The sequence below is a fragment of the Diceros bicornis genome, chromosome 25 (assembly GCF_020826845.1).
Source record: "Diceros bicornis minor isolate mBicDic1 chromosome 25, mDicBic1.mat.cur, whole genome shotgun sequence".
Lineage (NCBI taxonomy): Eukaryota > Metazoa > Chordata > Mammalia > Perissodactyla > Rhinocerotidae > Diceros > Diceros bicornis.
In genome coordinates, this window is record NC_080764.1 from 25,935,100 (window position 1) to 25,957,428 (window position 22,329).

General features: G+C 36.6%; 1 protein-coding gene across 1 annotated transcript in view; it reads right to left on the reverse strand.

The window, feature by feature from the left end:
• The window catches only part of CFAP54 (cilia and flagella associated protein 54), a 290,316-nt gene that overhangs the window by 195,342 nt on the left and 72,645 nt on the right, over window positions 1-22,329 (reverse strand). Inside the window, exons 20-25 of the mRNA XM_058568605.1 lie at window positions 20,821-20,997; window positions 17,002-17,094; window positions 16,560-16,745; window positions 9,121-9,257; window positions 5,234-5,381; window positions 3,290-3,445 (exon numbers count right to left, since the gene is read on the reverse strand). Of these exons, the coding sequence (XP_058424588.1) occupies window positions 3,290-3,445; window positions 5,234-5,381; window positions 9,121-9,257; window positions 16,560-16,745; window positions 17,002-17,094; window positions 20,821-20,997 (897 nt within the window). The remainder of the gene's footprint in view (window positions 1-3,289; window positions 3,446-5,233; window positions 5,382-9,120; window positions 9,258-16,559; window positions 16,746-17,001; window positions 17,095-20,820; window positions 20,998-22,329) is intronic.

The following is a 22,329-nucleotide window of genomic DNA, read 5'->3' on the forward strand; positions in this document are numbered from 1 at the left end:
AGGAGTAACATCTTACCAACTGGTGATTTTTTTCAATATGATAAATTACTAATAGAGGGATTGCTGTGTCAAGTAAATGTATTTTTAATCTTATTAAAATTTTATTCTATGGGATAAATTACTAGTAGAGGGATTGCTGTGTCAGGAATATTTGTTTTTAATTTTAATTAAAATTAGATTTAATTTAACTAAAATTAGGATTGCTTTACCAAAATCCAAAGCCTATAACAATTCACATTTCCCCCATCAATGAATGAGAATGCCTTCACCCCACATCCTCACCAGCAATAGGAGTTAACAGATCTTTTCAGTTCTGCTAGTGATATTACATTGTTCATTTAATGTGAATTTCAATGGATATTCAGAGTTTGAGCATCTTTCTTATATTTCTTGGCCACTTGTATTTGCTCTCCTGTAAACTGTCTACTCTTATCCTGTGCCCACTTTTTTTATTAAGTTATTGTCAATTTGTAAGATTTTTTGTTATATATATTTATTTTCATCAGTGTTAGATATTTTTTCCAAATCTATAACTTTTCTACTATCTTTGGTATGGTCCTTTTTGTCACACATAGGTTGCCATAAATATAGTCAAATACGTCTCATCTTTCTTGTTATTTCTTTTTTGTGTGTGTGTGAGGAAGATCAGCCCTGAGCTAACATCTGCCAATCCTCCTCTTTGTTTTTGCTGAGGAAGACTGGCCCTGGGCTAACATCCGTGCCCATCTTCCTCTACTTTATATGGGATGCCGCCACAGCATGGCTTGTCAAGCGGTGCGCGCCCGGGATCCAAACCGGCGAACCCCGGGCCACCGCAGTGGAGCACGCGCACTTAACCCCTTGTGCCACCTGAAGGGCCCATCTTGTTATTTCTAAGAGTGCCGTCTTGGTTTGAAAGGGCTTTCCCAACCCTGGACTGCACATGTAATCTCCTGGGATTTTTTTTCCTAAAATGTTTTGCTTCATTTTACATTTAAGTCTTTAATACACCTGGACTTTTTATATATGGTACAAAATACGGGTCAAACTCTACTCTCTTTCAGATAAACATCCAGTTTTTTGTCACCATTTATTAAAAATATCCATTCTCTTCCCGCTGATTAGAATGCCAATTTTGTAATAAATTACGTTCTCATACATACTGAGGCCTATTTCTGGAAACTCCCCTCTGTTCCACTCATCTTTTCCTAGTCCAAACAACACAATTTAATTAGAAACTCCTTTCCTGACACTTTTTCTCATAGCTATAACATCCTGAATCAGTGGGACCCTAGAGGATGACAGTGGACTATCCTGAACTTAACCAACTGAGCATCAATTACAGCTGCTGTTCCCAATGTAGTATCTTTGCTAGAGCACATTAAAAGTATTCATTGATATGGTTAATGTTTTCTTTTTTATCTTATTGTATAGAAATAATATCCTTTTGGGGAGAAGTTCCCATGCACACTGGGCAGACAAGAGCATACATTTAGAGTCTTGCCCCCACGACAGTGATAGCTCTCCATCTCTGACATCATATTTTATGAAAAGATGTGCACTTTCTGGACATTTCTCAAGACAAAACATTGGACCACTATATCAATAACATCATGTTAATTAGACCTAATGAGCAAGAAAACGCAAGTATGAAAAGATGTGCACTTTCTGGACATTTCTCAAGACAAAACATTGGACCACTATATCAATAACATCATGTTAATTAGACCTAATGAGCAAGAAAACGCAAGTACATTGAAGACCTTGGTAAGATGCATGTCCTCCAGAGGGTAGAAATGAACCCAATGAAGAGTCAGGGGCCTGACACATTAATGAAAAATCTGGGACATGCTGAGACACCCTCTCCAAAGTAGGTCTAACGTCTGGCCTCCCATCTCTAAGAAGAAAGGACAATGCCAGGTAGGCACCTTTAGGTTCTGGAGGAAGCATATTCCACATTTGGGAATACTGCTGCAATCCATTTATAAGTGACATGGAAGGCTACCAACTATGAGTCTAGATTTTGGATTTTGGAAGCAGATCTCTTCAGTAGCCGAACTACTAGATGTGGGGAATGCGGGAGAAGGAGGCATGTCTATGCTCCAGAATAGCCACCCCAGGGTGAATGTTTGCTAAGTTACTTAAGCTTTCTGGTTAGTTTCCTCAAAAGTGAATTAAAAATTTTTATACTTTGTATGAGTTTATTCTTATCTTCTTGGTTCTCAAAATCTGAGTTGAGGATGATGATGATGACGACGACGACAATGACAACGATGGTCAAGATGATAACTTTCTGTAGGTATCAGCAGTAAAATTGTACTTCTCTCATTACTTCCCTGTGGTAGGCAGAATTCTAAGATAGTCCCCAAGATTCCTCCCGCTGATGTACAAGCCCTGCATAATCCCTTCTCTTTGAGTATGGGTAGGACCTGTGAATGTGATAGGATCGTCACTCTCATGACTACATTACATTATATAAGACTCCTCATGCATATTAGAAGAGACGCTCCTGCTGGCCTTAAAGAAGCAAACTGCCGTGTTGTGGAGGAGGCCGTGTGGCGGGGAATCAATCGGTAATCAGCCTGTAGGAGCTAACGTCCTCCTATCACACAACCACAAGGAAATAAATTCTCTCACCAACCAGTGAGCTTGGAAGAGGACCCCAAGCCTCCAATGAGATCACAGTTCTAGCCAACGCTTTGATTTCAGCCTAATGAGACCCTGAGCAGAAGACCCAGCCAATCTGTATCCAGCCTCCTGACCCACAGAAACTATGAGGTAGTAAATGGATGTTGTTGTAAGCCGCTAAGTTTATGGTGATCTTTTAGGAAAGATAGACGACTAATATAATCCCTGCAGCCAGTTCTCACTTAAACCCTTTTTCCATAAATTCCAACTCCTCCATCACCAAGACATCGAGTATTTTTTCTTGAGTCATCCACCAGTTTTTCCCCAGATGATGACTTTAACAACATGTTTTGAATAAATATTACTCTTTCTAACATCACAAGAATATAAAAATTGAAAGACTTAGGAAAAAAACTAGAAAAGCAGATTGCCAATATTTAAATATGGGCAGCAACGGGGCTGAATATTTTCAGAGAAACACATTTTAAGTCCTTATTTATGGTTGCCCAGAAATATAATTCAAATTATTAAAATGTTTTTCAGTTAACTCACGAAATTTCATAATATTTGTTCTTGACCTATTTGTGCTTTATAAGAGACACATTGCTTTTTCTTTTCCAAAATGCATTGTTGGGTTCCCTTTGTAAAAATACTCTTACTTGAGGGAAAAAAACACCCTTACCTGTACGACAGGTACCAAAACAATATTGTGATAGATTATAGGAGCAAGGAGGCCATAACATTGAGTCACAGCTTGAAGAGCATAACTGGAATCATTTAGGTAGTTGCTAAGTTCCAATGCCACTAATACTCTCTCACATTCCTTTAGTCTAGCAATCTGTAAAGAAACAGGTATTATTACTCAAAGTGAACATCAGGTGCTTAGTTAATGTGTCTCTAAGGAGAAGAAAGGATGAGAAATGTGATCCTTGTGACTTAACAACGACAAGAATGTTAGTATGAAGAAAATCTAAATTCAGGAACAACTCTGACTCCCCAGTAATGCTACATATGGATAACACAATCTTAGAATTAAACTTGAGAATGTTTTGTAAAACAATAAAAATACCACTAGTAACAGAAAAGAAACCAATCTTTTTTAATTGGTAAAATAAAATCTTGGCTGTATTTTAATCTTAGAAAAAATCTAGCTTTTTCAAAAACATAAATTATAACAAGTAAGAATTAAAGTATAATGTCTCTGTAACATTGCCCCTACTTGGTTAACAGAGTCTCATTTCCCTTATGGATTTGTGAGAAAATGGTAAATTTTCAGTAGAGCAAACTAATCTTCTGTTATACTTCTGCTACTTAAATAAAAATAATAGCAAAATGTCAAGTTTAGATTTTTGTGATTAAATGCCACTTAAAAAAAAAATAGGAATCCTCATTTCCCTTTCCTGGGGAAAGATTTCATTATTTTTCTATAACTACATACATTACATACAAAGAAAACTGTATGAGTGGCAATCAGAAATTTCCATACGTCAAGTTATTACTAGAATGATAGTCTAGCATTTCGGAATTCATTGAAGCACTTAAAGATCGTCTTTATTTCCAGACTGGACACTGAAAGAAGAAACTGAACGCAAGGTAGTAGGAACAGACTGACGGTAGTGAGTGCTCTGGCTCTACGAGACTGTGAACCTGTCTTGGGCAAAGGGTCATGTTTTTTTGACTTTCACATCCACAGAAAGTGGCACAGTCTCATGTAACAATTTATTGGTTAACTAATTAATGAATAAATGGATGGGTAGGAAAAAGCAATGTAAAAAAAAAAGCATGTGGGAAAAGCCTCCATATATCTAAGGTGAGTAAAGAAGGAAAGAGAAAGAAAAGTGAACCTCAATCCAGAATGAAAACAATAGCATAGGATTGTTATTAAAAGCATTTTTTAAATTTATTTTGTATTTATTATTTAAATTTAATTTTTAGTTTTTATTTTTATTAATTTTTAATTTTATTTTTATTTTATTTACTTTTATTTATTTTATTATTAAAAGTTATTAAAAGCAAGAACATTATAAAGTTGCATATACACATAGAGCAATGTTTATAACCACCCTAAACATGTATCAGTAGGAGATAGGTTAAATTCCTGCCTCTGTACAGGAATGTAATATTAAAATTAAAAAGAATTTGGTAGATTGATATGTACCAGCATGAAAATATGCCCAAGATAAATTATAAAAAGTGTTAAATAGGAAAGTTGCAGAACAGCAAGTATATCACGATCCCATTTTTGTAAAAAAAATAATAATAACAATAACAGATTTGTCTGTGCATATTTTTAAAAATTCGAGACATCATGTGAAAACAAAATCATAGTATTCTTAGAGACAATAGGATTACAATGGGTTTCACTTTATACATTATACATTTTTGAATATTTGAAATGTATCCTACTTTTGTACAGGGAAAAAAGATAAATTGAAAAAAATAAAAATATATATGAACTCAGGCTGTGAAACCTACGTGGAATATCAAATAAACCTGCACAATCACCACATGGCCTCTCAGTCCATTCATCAGCCAGGATATGCAATCCCAAAAGAACACGAACTTGAAACATCAGGAAACAAATAAAAGGAAATTGGCACATTTTCAGTCATTTTAATTCACTTACTTGCTGGGAGGGGAAAATCTCATTGCCTTTAATATTATCACAGAAAAGATTTTCTTCTTTAATTTTAATGTCACTTGTTACAAAAATATTTCTAAGAAAAAGGTACAAGAGGATTGAAGAAGTCTCTGCCAAAATATTTGAATGTAATCTGCAAAGGAAAGTAAATGATGTTATAGGTATAAATATAAAATGATTTAGCATGTGAATGCCCCTTTTTAGACTGATTTGTTCTTAATATTTACACAATGACCCCAAGATAGCAGCAAAGATTTGTGGAGCATCTTCTCTCGTACAGCTATTTAAATTAAAATTAAAGACTATCCTTAAAATTAAAGACTAAGGAAACTAAGCTGCTGACATATTACGTCATAGGTACGTAAATATAACTATTGGCAAAATCTAGTTCTAATATATAAAGTTCTTTTTTATCAATATAATGAAATCACCATAGATAATCAGAAGCTTGGAAAATAGTCCTAAAATTTCAATTAATGAACTTTCTGAAAATGAGAGTCATTTATAGCAAAATCGGCCATGATTAAAGAGAAAGAGAGGCAGAGACAGAGGCAGAGAGAGGCAGAGTCTTAACAACTGTTGCATTATTTCTAACTATCTTTTCTAAATTGCAGTCAACAGTGCCCCATTGGCAAAACTGTGAAATCTGCAGTCTTCCATCTTTGTTTCCAATACAGTCATGCCCCACATAACGATGTTTTGGAAAATGACAGGCCACGTATACGACAGTGGTCCCATAAGATTAGTACCACATAGCCTAGCTGTGTAGTAGGCTATACCATCTAGGTTTGTGTAAGTCTACTCTATGATGTCTGCAAACAACGAAATTGCCTAATGACACATTTCTCAGAACATATCCCCGCTGTGAAGCGATGCATGACTGTATTCCCTTCCCTGCCCTTAGCCTTGGTGGCAAACCCTCCCTTCTAAGCTTCAGGTCCATCTACTGTCCACATCTCCTATCCCTAGAAAACAGAAAAGGATCGACATCAGTAATTCACACTTGAAGATTATCTGTTTCACCACCATATTACACTCTGAAATTATCTTTGCCAGGAGAATTTTAGTTCTCCCACTCCTGCAACTCATACTAAACTCTCTTTGTCCTCAGGATGACCGTCACTACCTTGACACGTGCAATGAGTCCAGGCTATTGCCTCCTCCTGGCTCCATTTCCTTCCCTATCCAGCTCAGACTCTAGTCAGTCATTCCAACAGTGACCTCTCCAGCATTTTAGATTCTGCACCCCTTATTTCATGCAATAATCAATTTGCCTGACCTTGCAAAGATGTCACTGTCCAATGAATTCTCCTCATTCTTTTTTTCATTCAAACTAGCATTTGCTGAACACCTACTAAGGACAGGACACTATTCTGGGCCCTGGGATATAAAGATGAATCGAATGTGGCCCTTAGCCACAAATAACTGGGCCCTACTACAAATTCATGTTATGTGACATCAACTTAGTCATTAGTACTTCTCAGCAACACTTCTGTTTATCCCTAATGTCTCCTTGTTCACATTCCCCACAGCAAATGTTCTAAACCCCCTGTTCTCCACCTCATGTGCTCTTATATCCTCCTAGTTCTACCACCATAGTGCCATTATCATGTGAATTTTCTTGTATCCTCAGTCTTTCTCTCTCCACTGTGTCCCTTCTCTCCACTCTCTAAAATTCTTTCCTTAAGCCTGCCTTCCCCCTCAAGTTTCTGCCCACTTTCCCCTTCTCTTTACCACCAAACTTCACATGAGTGATCTTTGCTTGTTGCAATTCCCCATTTTCACTTATTCCTTAGCCAATTGCAAAAGGTTTCTGGCTCATCACACCACAAAAAACTCACCAATGGCCTCCTAATTGCCAACTCTAAAGGGCTCTTCTTAGTTTTCACCCTACCCAACCTCTCTGTAGCATTTTATTGAGCAACTGCTCTGCCCGACTTTGCACTAGCAAAGTGCACCCCTCCAGGGTGAAACCCTCACTTCCTTTGGCAATGCACTTTCCCAGACTTTCACCTCTTGGACTGCTCCTTTTCTATAGTGTAAGACCTATACACTAGTTGGGTTTTCTCTTTTTTGTAATGCAAATGCATGACTTAAGCTTTGATTCCTGAGGCACCCACTTAGAAGAGGCATCCGCTTCAAAGATGGCTATCTCAAATAAACGCGTAGCCAGCAACACAACTAGATAAAAAGCCAGGTCACCACCCCCACTGAGGCCCCTTTGTTTCAGAGATCTTGGTTGATTTTGATAACTGACCATTTGGGCCACTTGTTTTTCTCTTTCCATACTTTAAATTCCTGCTCCTATGTTTTAAATTCATCAATAAAGAGTGAGTCCTCAAAACCTTAGACCCCCACCCTTGACCCCAATAAAAGCAGACCCCTGGCCCATGCACGATCTGTCTCTGGCTCTCTCTACCTGCGACCTCTCTGTGTGATCCCAGGTGTGCTGTGTAATTTCCAGGTCCTGTAAGTAATAAACCTTTCTCTTTTCAAAGTTTCCTGATTGTTACTGCTGAAGGACTTCTTGCAGTCATAATAAGAACCACAAGGGCTGGTCCAGCCACAACATTGGTTATTGATAGGTTGAGACCAGCACAAAACATTTTCAATATCCTTCCTTGGTTCCATCTCCCGTTTCTGCCTTTTAAATGTAAGCAATGCCCCGGGTTCAATTCCAGCTTCTATCTTTTCTGCTAAACAGTCATTCTCTGGGAGAGATCAGTCATTGTCAAAATTTCAATGATGACTTCAGCGGACAATTTCCAAATCTGTATCTCTAGCCTTGACCTCTCTCCTCGATGCCAACACTAAATATTCAGCTACCTCCTAGACGTCTCATATCCACAAAGGCATCCTGCTGGAAAACTAAACTCAAAATATCTCCAGTCAAATTCATTATCTTCCTCCAAAAACTTGTTCCACCTCTCACATTCCCTTAGTAAATGTCTCAGGCTTCCCAGCCAGAAAACATTGGAAATCCCAGTCGACTTGCATTACTTCTGCTCCCTTATCCTCACAAGTCACATAAAATCTTCCGAGTCCTGTATCTTCCACCTCTGAAATGCCTTTCAAATCCATCCCACCTAACACCTAGCATCCTTGTACATGGTAAATGCTAAGTCCACATTTGTTTAATTGACTATATTATACCTTTATGTGAACAAGCATTATCAATGCCTTGCCTCAACCAGCATGTGCATTTTAAGCTCATTGCCTTTGATTGAGGAGTGAAGGGTTTTGTCTTCTTATTAAAGGAATTTCAGGCATTAACAAGCAGGTAGAGGAGATTGTTGTTGTTTTTGAACTTGTTGTTGAGGCAGCCTAAAATCACACCAATACTCACTTGTGAGGCTGCTCTTAAACTTTGTTCTTCTAAGGAAAAATGGCAGTAAAACAAAGAGTGGCCTGTGGTTTTATGTGGCTTCTATGAGATTATTTGCAGTTGCTGATGATCTAATCCTGGGAGCCTCTTCAGTCAGAGGAAAAGCCTTCCTACCCTAACAGTCCACCTATTCGACCATAACCTTAACCCCAACCTAGCCTTTCTCTGTTACAAAAGTTCTCCACGCATATTTGTGTTTTCTAGTATATACCCTGGTCAATATTTTGTATTTTTTTTCCATAACCTTCATTACCTTAAATTCAGATTGCATCTATATGCCTCTGGTGTTTTTTCTGACTCCAGCAAAGAAGTTTCTAACAAGGACTTGAGACCTTGGAACGTATACGTTTATTAAAATACTTATTAGAAATAGTTTTACGTCGACTATCTTAACATGAAATAGAAAATAAACTAACTCTAGGCTTCACATCCAACATTCATATTTTCCATAAGCAAATAAATATTTTAAAAGAATATTTCTAATTACCTTCTCTGTGTAACAGTCATCATATTGCTTGAACAAACAACCAATTGTTCATCAGGTAGTGGTGGAGCCACAAAATAATCCCAAACTGGTGAGAAAACTTTCTTAGCCAACTCATAGTTACCAATCTGATAGGCAACCTACAACACAAAGGACATTATCATCTGCGATATTTTTCTTTGTGAAATGTGTATTTTAAGCAAGAATTCTGATGAGGTCCTATCACACACCAATTTCATAGACAGTTGTTCACGTTTGCTGTTCCGTTCCGTGGTGCCACGGTAAGGTAACGACGGCCACTGGCGAGGGAGACAGACACATTTTGAAATCTCTTTTACTTCTAAATTGCATGGAAATTTGAAACTCTGCAAGGATGTTTCAAATTCTCATAAGCAAAACAAAGATCACATCTGAGCCAAATTAATTTCATTTCCATCTATCTCAGCAGTACGCTCCATTTATTATAGACACTGTTTTAATGAACAATCTGTTCCAAGAGAAACAATCAGATTTCCCAAACCCAAAATACGAAATATACTTCATTCTCTTCTGGTTCTGACTGACACTTTCAAAGCTTTTGCGCAACAAAGAGTTCACAGCTAAAAAGAGTGAAGAATAAAATAGAGATGCTTCCAAGAAGCCATGATATGTTTTAAGTTTAATACATTCAATGTTAGGCAAAATAACTGATTTCACTGGTAAAACCTAGAAGCTCAGGAGGAAAAAAAATCATTGACTTACCTATTTCTTTTGGTAGAATACATTTCTTTAAAGGTATTTCTAAAAACCATTCTATTCAAATATGTTTAACAATATGAAATCTCACCACAAGAGTTATGTGCTACTTCAAATCCTTAATGGAAGCAGGTAGGATATAAAGAATAAATAAATTCATTAAATTAAGTATATAAATGACATGTTGCTAGAATATATTTCACCCAAGGGAATAATTTATAGGGCCAGAACTTTTTAAATCTGCCCAGTCAGTACTCATAATCAACCAACCAGTAAACTTTATGAAGTTTGTACTGTGTGTTAAGCACTGTAAGGAGAGATTCTTCAAAGCTTAAAATGATCTCGTGCTCCATGAAACTGTAATCAAGTTACAGACATAAAATACATGAAATCACAGAAAAACTAAAAAGAACAACATAATAATTGTGGAGGCTTAGAAAAGGAGAAAAGGAGACTTCAAGGAGGAGTCAGAGCTTGAGTTGAAACCTAAGGCAGGGATAAGATTCAGATGGGCACAGTTTAGACAGAATCTGGGAAAGGTTCAGTAGTGGAAATCACCATAGCGCATTCAGGAAAGAGTAGAAAGACAGGTCAGAATTTGCAGAAAAGCAGGCAATGTGATTGGACAGGTGAAGTGGGACATGATTTCAGAAGGCCTGGAAAATCAGGTGGAGGTGTTTAAAGAAGTACCGACCGGAACAAGCACTCTATGTGCATAGTTGTGTTGACTCCTCATTACAGCTCTATGAAGTGAGCTCTATTACCATCCCGAGCTTTCAGAAGAGGAAACTGGGGCATTGAGAAGTTGAATAATTTGTACAGAGCCTGATATTCAGTAAAAATAGTAGAGCCAAGGCTTTAATGGTAGATGAGGTCCCTTCTCTGGGCCACATTGGTCAAATGAAGGAGTTGGATGAAGTGGTCGCTAAAACACCATATAATTCTAAGATTTGCCATGGAAAATAATGACAGATGGTGTGTGAGAGAGTTGGAGAAACTATAATTAAATATTCTTTCCTTTTAAAATAATGCTATTTATTCAGTTAGTGGACATCGCGAAACAAGAAAAGATGCCATGATAAAACTAAGGTTTACAGAGGAATACCATGATATCAGCAGGTTCAAAGATGGCTAACTGGTAGTGACATGTAGAATAGATTTTAGACGGGTTGAGGTTAAAATGAGAAAGAAGGACTGAACGACTAATGAAATTACTAAGTACAGTAGAGACGTCCTCCCTGATACGTAACCTTCACTTGGCTTCCAGAACTCCACACTCTGGGGGTTTTTTTCCATATTCCTTTTCAGTTGCCTGTGCAAGCTCCTCTTCTTTTCCCCAACCTCTCCACATTAGCCAGCCCCAGGGCTCAGTCTTCGGACCTCTCCTCTCTTCTGTCTGCACTCACTTCCTTGGTGACACCATCCAGTCCCACTGCTTTAACTGTCACATGACTACACTCAAATCCTTCTCCTGCCCAGACCTCTCTCCCAAACTCCAGACTCATACATCTAACTCACTACTCAACAATTCTCTCTGAATACCTAATAAACGCCTTACTTCATCATCCCCCAAACCGAATTTCTGATCTCCCCCTGCCCCAAATCTACACCACCCATAGCCTTCCCCCCAACTCAGTTGATGTCAAGTCTACCCATCCAGTTAGTCGGCTAAGTACATATGAGTCATCTTTTATTTTTCTCTTTACATGATTTCCATCGGGAACTCTTGTTAACTCCTTCTTTAAAACATCCAGAATCTGACCATTTCTCACCATACAACTGTTATCACACTGGCCAAGCCAGCTCCACCTGCCATTGAACTACAGCAATAGATAGGTCCCTCTGCTTCCACACTTACCCTCTTGTGGTCTGTTCCCAACACAGCAGCCAGGGTGGGCCTTTGAAAATAGAAGTCACATTATGTCATCCCACTACTCAAAACTCATTTCACTCAAGGTAAAAGCCAAAGTTCGTACAATGGCCTAGAAGTTTTTTCATGATCTGCTCCCCCACCCACCCACTCACCTTTTACCTCTCTGACCAATCTTTTTACTCTCCCTGGGTCCCTCTGCTCCAACCAGACTGGCCCCCTTGCTGTTTATCAAACAAACCAGGTGCACTTCTGGTACACCCTAGGGCTCTCGCTCCTTCTGGGGAATGCTCTTCCTCCAGAGAACCACTCCCTCACCTCCTTCAAGCCTCTGCTCAAATCTCACCTTTTAGATGACGCCTTCCCTGATCACCCTACTTAACACTGTAATCTACCTTCCATTCCCCCACTGCACATTTCTAATTCCTCTGACCATACTCTACATTTCTTTCCATAGACCTGATCTTCTAATATACTAGATAATTTACTTATTTACTATGGTCATTGTTTATGACGTATCTCCTACCACGGCATTTTGTTCACTTTGCTTAGAACAGTGGTTCTCAAAGTAGGGTCCTTGGACCATCAGCATCAGTATCACCTAGGAACTTGTTAGAAATGCAAAATTCCAGGCCCAACCCCAGACCTAGTGAATCATAAACTCTGGCATTAGGACCCAGCAATCTGCTTCACCAGCACTCCAGATTATTCTGATGCATGCTTAAGGTTTAGAATCACTAGCCTGGAACAATGCCTGGCACAGAGTAAGCACTCAATAGCAATGCATTGAATGAATTTAAAAATCCTCTTTTCCTGATAATTTCCCTCTACCCACAGAAGACGACACCCAGTAGTTATACTATAAGATGGTTGACTGGCCCAGAGTGAGTACCTGACCCAAGCTGGTGTTCTACAGCTGCTCCCCCACCCCCCCACCCCCACCCTCACCCCGCAAAGATGGACCCCCCCCCCAAAGTGTGGTTTTGATGTCGAGTCTGATGATGCTACACACACCAGGAGAATTGGGGGAAAGTTTATTACTCACACAAGGGACTCCCAGGGAGAGTTGAGGGGGCACAAGCAGGTCTGGGCTGGCTTGGGCAAAGCAGAAGGAATGGGTTGGGCCTTGATTAGTGGCTGGGGGGTGGGAGTGGGGAAAGTTCCTGTCAGCTGGAAGATTGAAAATTTCTGTTGGCACCAAAGGAGAAGGTGAGCTCACAGACCTCCCTGTCAGCCTGCCTAGATGTGGGGCCAAAGGAAAAAAGAGTGAGATTTAAAAACAAGTCAGTGGTCAAACATCAAAAATGAGGTCAGACTCTTTATTACATTTGGTGGGCCAATCAGAGTCTCTTTCCCAGGAATTTAGAATCAAGATTAGGGCTGGCTAGCTGGTCTCTGTTTATAGCTGAAATTGAGGGATATATAAAAATTCAGGAACTGACATTTTTCCTGCAGAGATGGAGAAGGAAAGAAAGTCAACCTTTAGAGAGAAAAAAAGAAAGCAGATGTATAGAGAGAACAAAGATGTGAGACCTAGAGCCGCCTGGACTCCGCAGCCTTCCCAGGACCTGGCTACATCCCCCAAGCCAGGCTGGTTCCCTTTCCTGTAATCAGAGTCTTAACTGAAACCATAAATCAAAACTATCTAAACCAGGGTTATTGTTATGGTAATGAGATTGATAACAAAGACAGTTCAAAGGAAGAAGAGATGACATCTAGAACAGAACTTGACACAAAACAGACAATGATAAATAATTCATCAATAAATAGACGAGTAGAGAGTGTAGTACTATTCAGCTAGAGGATGAGAGGGAAAAGAAGACTTGAAACTTCTTAAATAGCTTTAAAAATGAGGATGACTATCTTTTACCTGGTAGCTTTTTGTATATATTTTTTAATTTGAATGATCATAGACAAAACACAGACCTCTATTAATTAGTTTCAATGAATTCATATAAGTGGAAAAAAATGTATAAACTTCATTCTCCTGCCACCATTGTGATTACTGACAAAGCACTCATGTCCCAGCATCAAACTCTACTGCCGATACTGTAATCAGGACCTGCTGAACACCACCAACCCAGGCAGAAAATAGATGAGAGATGTGGGCTCCAGAAGAACCTGGCACAGGAACATATGACTTCCTTGGAACCTAGATGGAGCAGCAGAGAGTCACGAGCTGGTTCAAGTGTAAGGCTTACCGTCTGCTACCCAAATAACCTTGGGTAAATCACTTAACCTGAGACACCCTTTCTGAAATAAAATGGGATCGGCAGAGGAAGAATTAAATTAATCTCAGTTTCCTCAACTATAAAATGAAAGTAATACTACTACTCCACTGAGTTATTGTAATAAATGAAATAATGAATTTTAAAATGCCTGGCACACAGTAGTTTTTTTAATTAATGATATTCCCCATTTCCTTTTCTCAGCAAGCCATTGTGCCCATTCACTCTTTGATTTAGTAGTTCAATAATCCAGCAGTACATGGCATTTGGTCATATATCCATTTTACAGATAGGGAACTTGAAACCAAGCAATTTGCCTAAAATCCTAAAATCTTGCTCATAGATTTCTAATTTTCTCATTTTGTATCACATTATCTAGTCATTCCTGACTTAAAGGGGAAGAACAAAAAGAAATGAGGCTATAAAGAGGGGGAAATTGAAAAACATCCATGGAAAATATATCATTCATAAAGGTTCCTCAAAAAATTTTTCAGATAGCCTAAATTAATAGCTTTCTACATTAAGGGAAAACCTAGTGAAGATTCACCTGACTTTATTAATGTCTACAGAATAATATTGAGCAAAAGTACAACCTAAAATCCCAAGCCAAGTTTATCATACGCATTTAGTGAAACATCTCTGTATCTTACTATAAAATATTTACAATATTTTTTAAAGAACAGAAATATCCTGAAACTAAAAACTAGCCATTCTCATGAAAAATAGATTGCAATACCAAAAGAAAGGTACATTTTCTTGCTAGAACTTAAAAGCTTAAACTTCAACAGTTGTAAATTAAGGAAGTTTTAAGTGAGAAAATTCTGCTTTAGTCACTTCACATTATGAGAGGGAATGCTCATACACTGTCATAAATGAACTACAGGACTGCAAATAGAGTATCAATAAAGGAAAACAGGTCATTGCTTTATGGCACTTCTCATTAGCCCAGCGATATAGCTTAGACTTAGTTTTATTAACTTTCAATGAAAGTTCTCCCAAATGAAGCCCAAAAGTCAAACCACTCCCCGGAGAAAAATTAGGCCTGGATGAAATATTCGGCTCCTCACTTTGAAATAACTCCATCACTGCAAATTAGGGAATATATTAGATTCCAAAGAAATAAAAACATCAGAAAACCATGAGCCTATATGACATGCTAAATCAATGGTAGACAAATCCTAGCAATTCTCTCAACTTAATTTGCTTTGAAAAATATGATAATATAAAATACCGCTAAGAGCTTAGCTTATAATACTAATCAACTATTAAGAGAAAAAAATAGCACAATAGAAATGTGATAAAATTTAGAATAGTCATCAACTCTACAGACAAGAATAGGCTTAAAATTAGATACTTGAAACTTAGGTCAATGAGTCACTCTTTCTAGTGTCCTACTCACTGGTGACACGTTTTAAGTCAAGCAATCATTTCAGCAAAAATGTTAATTCATGAGTATATCCATAACTAAAAACAATAATAGTATTTATTAAGTGCCTACTGTATGATAAGTGCTACGGGTAAACATCTGACATGCATGATTGCATTTAACACTCATAACACCTCTGGGAGGTAGCTACTATTATTATTCTCACTTCACAGATGAAACTTACTTGCCTGATATCACATGGCTACTGTGAGGAGCTAGAACTTGAACTCAGATCTGTCTGTCTTTATTAATGCAGAAATTTCACGTCTATAAATTTATCCCAAAAAAGTAATCACGGATACAGACATAGATTTATATACAAAGATACGCATTACAGTTTTGCTTATAATAGCAAAAGACTGGAAAGTATCTAAATGCCCAACAATGAAGAATTACTAAATAAACTATGGTCTATCTATGAAATGCAATACCATGCAGCCGTTAAAAATTATGTTTTGGAAGAATACTTAATGGAATGGGAAAAAAAGTCAATTATATATTAAATGAAAATATCAGCATTTAATATAATATATAATATGATTAAAATTATATATTATAAATAAATTCATACACATACATGTATGTATGTATATATATATAAATATGCGTGTGTGTATATATAAATGTATACACACACATACACAAATGAAAGGATATCTCTGGATCAGCATTTCTCAACCTTAGCACTATTGACATTTTGGGCTGGATAATTCTTTGTTATGACAGGCTGTCCTTTGCACTGTAGGATGCTTATCAGCATCCCTGGCCTCTACCCACTCCATGCCGGTAGCACCCCTCTGGTTATGACAACAAAAAACGTCTCCAGACATTGACAAATGTCACTGGGGGCCAAAATTACCCCAGATTAAGAATGGATGACAGAATAGAATAGGATAACAGATAACATTTATTTTCTTCTTTTTGCATTTTAGTATTTTCCAAATTTCTAAAATTAATATATGTTACATTTGTAATCCAGAAAAAAAATGTTATTGTAAAAAGCAAGCTCACTAATAAGAGAGGGAAGGATTCCTATTTTATGAGACTAAGCTGCAATAATGGAAAATACGTATTGCAGGAGCTTTAGAATATCTGCTGTGATTTTTTTTTCCATCGGAGATTACTTAGTAACTGCTTAACAGAAAAAAACATAGAGGAAAAAATTAGCAGAAATCTCTTCTACCTGTATCAAGAACATCCGAGCAGTAACAGCAGAAAGAGGCGGATAAACCAGAATCGGTTTAGTTGTCTCCCCAACAGCATCACCAACAAGCTTCCCATTAGAGGAATAAGCAGCAATTGCAAAGACGTATTTTTCATTGGTTTCTAAACCTTTCACTTCAAAAATGCTTTTACCATCAGCCGGTATCTATTAACAAAAACATATTTCAAGTTATGTATGGAAAGTTAAAGGAATGGGACTTTAAAAATATAATTAAGTAAACTTTATATGTAAAAAAATAAAACTTTTTTCATTTACTTTTGGATTTTAGTTATGATTCAAATTGAGATTAGAGAAAGTCACTAAAATAATGACTTCAAAAGGAGGAAAAACATTCAATTGTCATTAATGAGACTTTTGGTAAGATTTCCTGACATTTAGAGGATTTTTAAGTTTGACGCACCGCTTCTCCTGAGTTTGGGAGATGATTATTGTTTAGTCTTACTTTTCCGTAGCTCCCTTCTGCTTTGCAACCCAAAATGCAGTACCAGGAGACCTGCAGAGGAGAGAGACAAGCCCATCATCTGTAGTCTATTTAACAAGGCACTCAATTTCTTTTATCATGATGTAGCAAAAGAAATACTTTTCTAAGTAAATATGTAAGCATTCTAGTTTTAAAGCATGAAATCTAAGTTTACAAATAGGTTTAATTTCTAAAAAATAAAGACAAATATAGGGCTCATTTATCTGGGACTACCAAGACTAAAATATTATTCATTATTGATTCTTTTAACTACCATTAACTGAGCAGTTCCTGTGTGCTGTTGTTAGAAAATTTACGTGTACTTTCTAAAATTTGCAACATCCCTATGAGATGGGATTATTGTTGTCATTTTGCTTGAGAGGAAATGGAGATGCAGAAATGTTCAATAACTTGCCCAAGATCAGAGAGTGGCAGAGAGTGACTCTGAAGGTGACTTAATCTTGATGAAAAAAAAAAGATCAACATTGAAACGATTTTCATATTTTATTTAATAATTTATGACAAAAAAAGCAAGTGGAAAAGGAAGCAGAATACTAAATTGTAGCATTTAAAATAAAATGTAAAAATACATACGAAAAAGCCTGAAAGAAAATGTTCCTAGAGAAGAATAGTGGTAGAGTTTGGATGGTCAAATGGCAAGATTATGGGCAATTTTTTTCTCTAGTTTATAACTTTTCTGAAACATGATATTCCATTGATAATTCTTAAATATAGACATAAACCAAAAGCAAATGCAAATTCCACAAAAATAACCAAATTTAAACTTCATTAAATGGTTAGACAATGGTCTTTTTGCCAACATGTCAAAATAATGGAGATTCCTTATTGGAATGAACTATTCTCACTGAAGAGAAAAGGGAGCAAGTTGATACCTAGGGAATAGCACTATGAAGAAGCGATACTGTCCAGGGGTTGGGGCTGGGGGGTTGTCATCATTGTGGCACTCCCTTTTCTCCAGAGGCTCTACCTCACAACATCTCAACTCCTAAATTAGAAGGGGAGCTGAAAAGAAGGAAAAATGGAATTGTCTCTAAGAAGCAACTGCCTCTTACAGCTTAGCCTGTGATTTCTTCCTCCAGATCAACAGAAAACTTCTAATCTTGTCTTGTCTGCACAAGTAGTTAGTTCTTAACCCTGACTGTGCAGCAGAATCACTTTCTAAAATACTGTTTGCACAGAATCAACTACTTTTTAAATTACATATACCCAAGTCAGCCTAGCCTTAATGAATTAGAATTTCTGGTGCAGTTGTCCAAACCTTTGTGTCTTCAAAGAAAATTTGGAATTTTCAAGTAATTAAGGAGCACTAGACAAAGATAAGAGAACTCCAAGGATATAGAGAGCGTTGAAGTAACCTGGAAGCTGGAGGCCAGGGGAAAAAAAATCATATGAGTCTCAGAAAAAATTTAGAAACTAACTTTCCTTGACTTTCTATGCAAAAAGAGTACAAATTTTCATAGAGAAAAAAAGGGGCAGAAAGACTGTATTACATGACTTAGATCATTATTGCTCTAAGTTAAGATCTATATATAAACCAGAATTTGAAGGGTAAAAATTCTCTCTAAAAGCATTTTTACAAGCAGACTTTATATTTTTATTTGGTTCCACAGAAGAAAATATCTTAGTTTGTTTAACTATAAGACGCAATGTGTAATTAGAACATACATAAGAGTGAAGACACGATGAAAAAATCACCACTAACTTTAGAACTGAAAGTTTATAACATCAGCATTTTCAACTATTAAAACAGATTTTAATGAAACAAATGCCTTAACAAGAGATTTTGATAAAACAAAAGATGGCTGAATGCTCAAACCTGAAAACTTATTTAAGCCCATAGCACCATCTGGTGTTGATGAGTAGGTAAACGAAGGTAATAATTTCCTGGAGCACACAACTCCACTAAGGTCTAATATAGACAAACCTCACGTAATGTGCTAAAGGACAAGTGCGACAACTATAGGCGAAACATGAGACCCATGCCTTCCTATTTCTATTCCCTTTATTTCTATGAAACAAAACTAGTCACTAAATTGAAATACATAAAACATGAGATTTGAATTAAACAAGACAAAACATTTGAATAAAAACAAAAACTCTTGGTCAATCATCCAGTCTTAGTTCTGTACTGAATTTCCAAAATTGGTGAATCCTTATTCTTAAACAGATCCATAAAAATCCAAAGTTGAATTTTAAAACTGCTAGCAATTGTAAGAATGCATTTCTTATACCACAGTTAGCTGTAAGATGAAAGCTTCTTCTGCTCCCCCAATTATAAAGTATCATGAAGGTGGTATTACTGCTCACTGATGTCCATCTCCTATCAATCCGAAGCTCCTCAAAGAATGAAACCATGCTTTGTGTTGATTTTTATACCTCAATTACCTCCCACAGAGTTTGACAGATAAGAGACACTGAATCATGCTCATTGCACAAAATTTATGAAAAATAATCATTAAATAACATAATTACAGTCTATAAAATCATTAATTGTTTTTAGTAAATTTTACTACATATGTTAATAGAAGAGATGAAGGGATATCAATTAATATGCCAAGAATATTATATATTATCTCATTTAATTTTCACAGTAAACATATTTTACAAATTAAAAAAACTAACAAAAATAAACAAAACAAAAAAACACCTCAGGAGGTATTGTAAGATTTCCTAAGGTCATACTGCTAGTAAGGGGTAGAGCTAGAATTTTAAACCTCCATCTGCCTGACTTTAAAGTGCATGTCCTTTGCACCATACCAAGTTGATGTGAGTTCAAGCAGAACATCCTAAAGATAATCAAAGATAAAAGTTTACTTGTTATCAAAATCAAAGAGCATGTTGTTGGTCAACCAAAAGATGAAAATGTAATGTTTAAAATATAAATTAGGTGGAACCAAACACTTGTGAGGAAACTAAATCTCAAGTTATGGTCATATTTAGGCAAAGTTCCAAGGCATGGGGCATGGGAGAGAGATTTCATTCTTCAATAAATACATAAAGACTTATAATTTACAATTATGGTTGGAATTGTCATTTGTTTGCATTAAAAGAATCCCCATTTACTTGGAAGAACTCAGGAAAGAACCTCTAAATTAACCACCTCCAAATTTCCCCATCTCCATCATTGGCTCTGAGAATAACTTCTATCATCTTCAAATGTCTGATTTTTTTTTTGTTTTGTTTTGTTTTAATTTTTTTTTTTATAATTTTATTTATTTATTTTTTTCCCCAAAGCCCCAGTGGATAGTTGTACGTCGTAGTTGCACATCCTTCTAGTTGCTGTATGTGGGACGCAGCCTCAGCATGGCCCGACAAGCGGTGGTCGGTGCACGTCCGGGATCCGAACCCTGGCCGCCAGCAGCGGAGCGCACGCACTTAACCCGCTAAGCCACGGGGCTGGCCCATTATTCTTCTTCAACTGAGACCTTCTCTATCTTGAGCATTAGGATGTCAGTATATGACTTTGTGACAAAGATACTTAGAGAGAAATGCTTCTCTATTATTTCTGCTTACTATACAATTGAGTATAGCAAGGTTATTTGGAGCAGAAAGGGAAATAGCATAAAGGGAAAAAGATCATGAAGAAAGCATAGCTAAGACATTAGAATACTAATCCCACAGTCTATGCTTATAATCAAGATTATTCAAATCCCAAAAGCAACAAAAGTATGAGTCATTGTAGTGATAAAAGTACCTTTGTTGCGTTGCTTGAGGTAAAGATGATAATGGACAACATACCTTGACATCTGAAATAAAGGGAGCAGGTTTCAATGTCACAGAACAATGAGTTCGGGATAGCAGGATAGGTGGAGGAGGGATTCTGCTTTTCTTTCTTTTTGAACTTTCTACATATTTCTGATATGAATATAGGGCATTTTGTTCTGCTTCGATCTTCTCAATTAAAGAATATGCTTCCTGTAATAAAGCATGAAAACAGAAAAAGACATTTCGAGACTGTGAACTTCATTTATATTTGTAGAATTCTGGTAATGTTAAACAACATTATCTTGCTATATGTAGCTTTCTGAGCCTCAGTGACATACATATTTCAAGCAATGAATGATTTTACAGAAGTAAAAAATAGCTACTAAGTAAGGTTAAGTAAAAAAAAATAGCTATTACATAAGGCAGTGGCATCATATTTGTATGTTTAATATGTTTATCATTATTATCATACATCAATATGAGACATTTCATTTTCAAATCAAACCCTCCAAAATATCTACCATCACATTTCATTGTCCTTGAAAAGTTCATAACACAATCATCTGCATTTATACTGATGAATGTACACCTACCTTTAGTGCAACTTGAAGTGTGACTCTCAAGTAATGAGACTATTGGTGTATGTGGTTTATGAAATGCACATTATTGAGAGTTTCTTCCTATCAGCAAGAAGAAATAACATAGACAGAAACACTTATTCTGTAAACCTGAGGGTAAAGCAATCACCTTTTTAAAAGGTTATATATAGAGTGATAACACATAAAACAAAAGAAACATAAAAATTGGAAGATCTAAATAATATTTCAAAAGTAAGGCTAAACATATCGGCAATAATAACACATTTAAATGGGTGAAACTCCTCTTTCAAATTAAATTAAAAGGCAAAGATTCTTTAACTGAGCTCCAAGGCAAAAACCTACGCAAAGATTAAAATTAAATGAATGATAGAGAAAGAATAGTCTGTCCAACAAATGGTGCTGGCCCAATTCACACGCAAAAGAATGAAGTTAGACCCCTACACAACACTATTCACAAATATTAACTTAAAATGAGTTATGGACTCAAATGTAACAGCAAAAATTATAAAATTCTTAAAACATAAGATTAAATCTTCACAACCCTGGGTTAGACAACGGTTTCTTAGCTATGGCACCAAAAGCACACCAACAAAAGAAAAAGTAGATATATTAACTTTATCAAAATTTACAACTTCAAATGATACCATCAAGACAGTGAAAACACAACACACAGAATGGGAGAAAATATTTATGTCATATATCTGATAAGGGATTTGTATTCAGAATACATGAAGAAGTGTTACAAGTCAATAATAAAAAGACAACCCCATTAAAAAATGGACGAAGGGTTTGAACAGACTTTTCTCTAAAGAAGATACACACATGGCCAATAAGCACATGAAAAGATGCACAGCATCGTTGATCATTTGGGATGAAAATACAAATCAGCAAACTGACTCGAGAAGCAGAAAACTTGAACACAGGAATAATGATGGAAGAAACC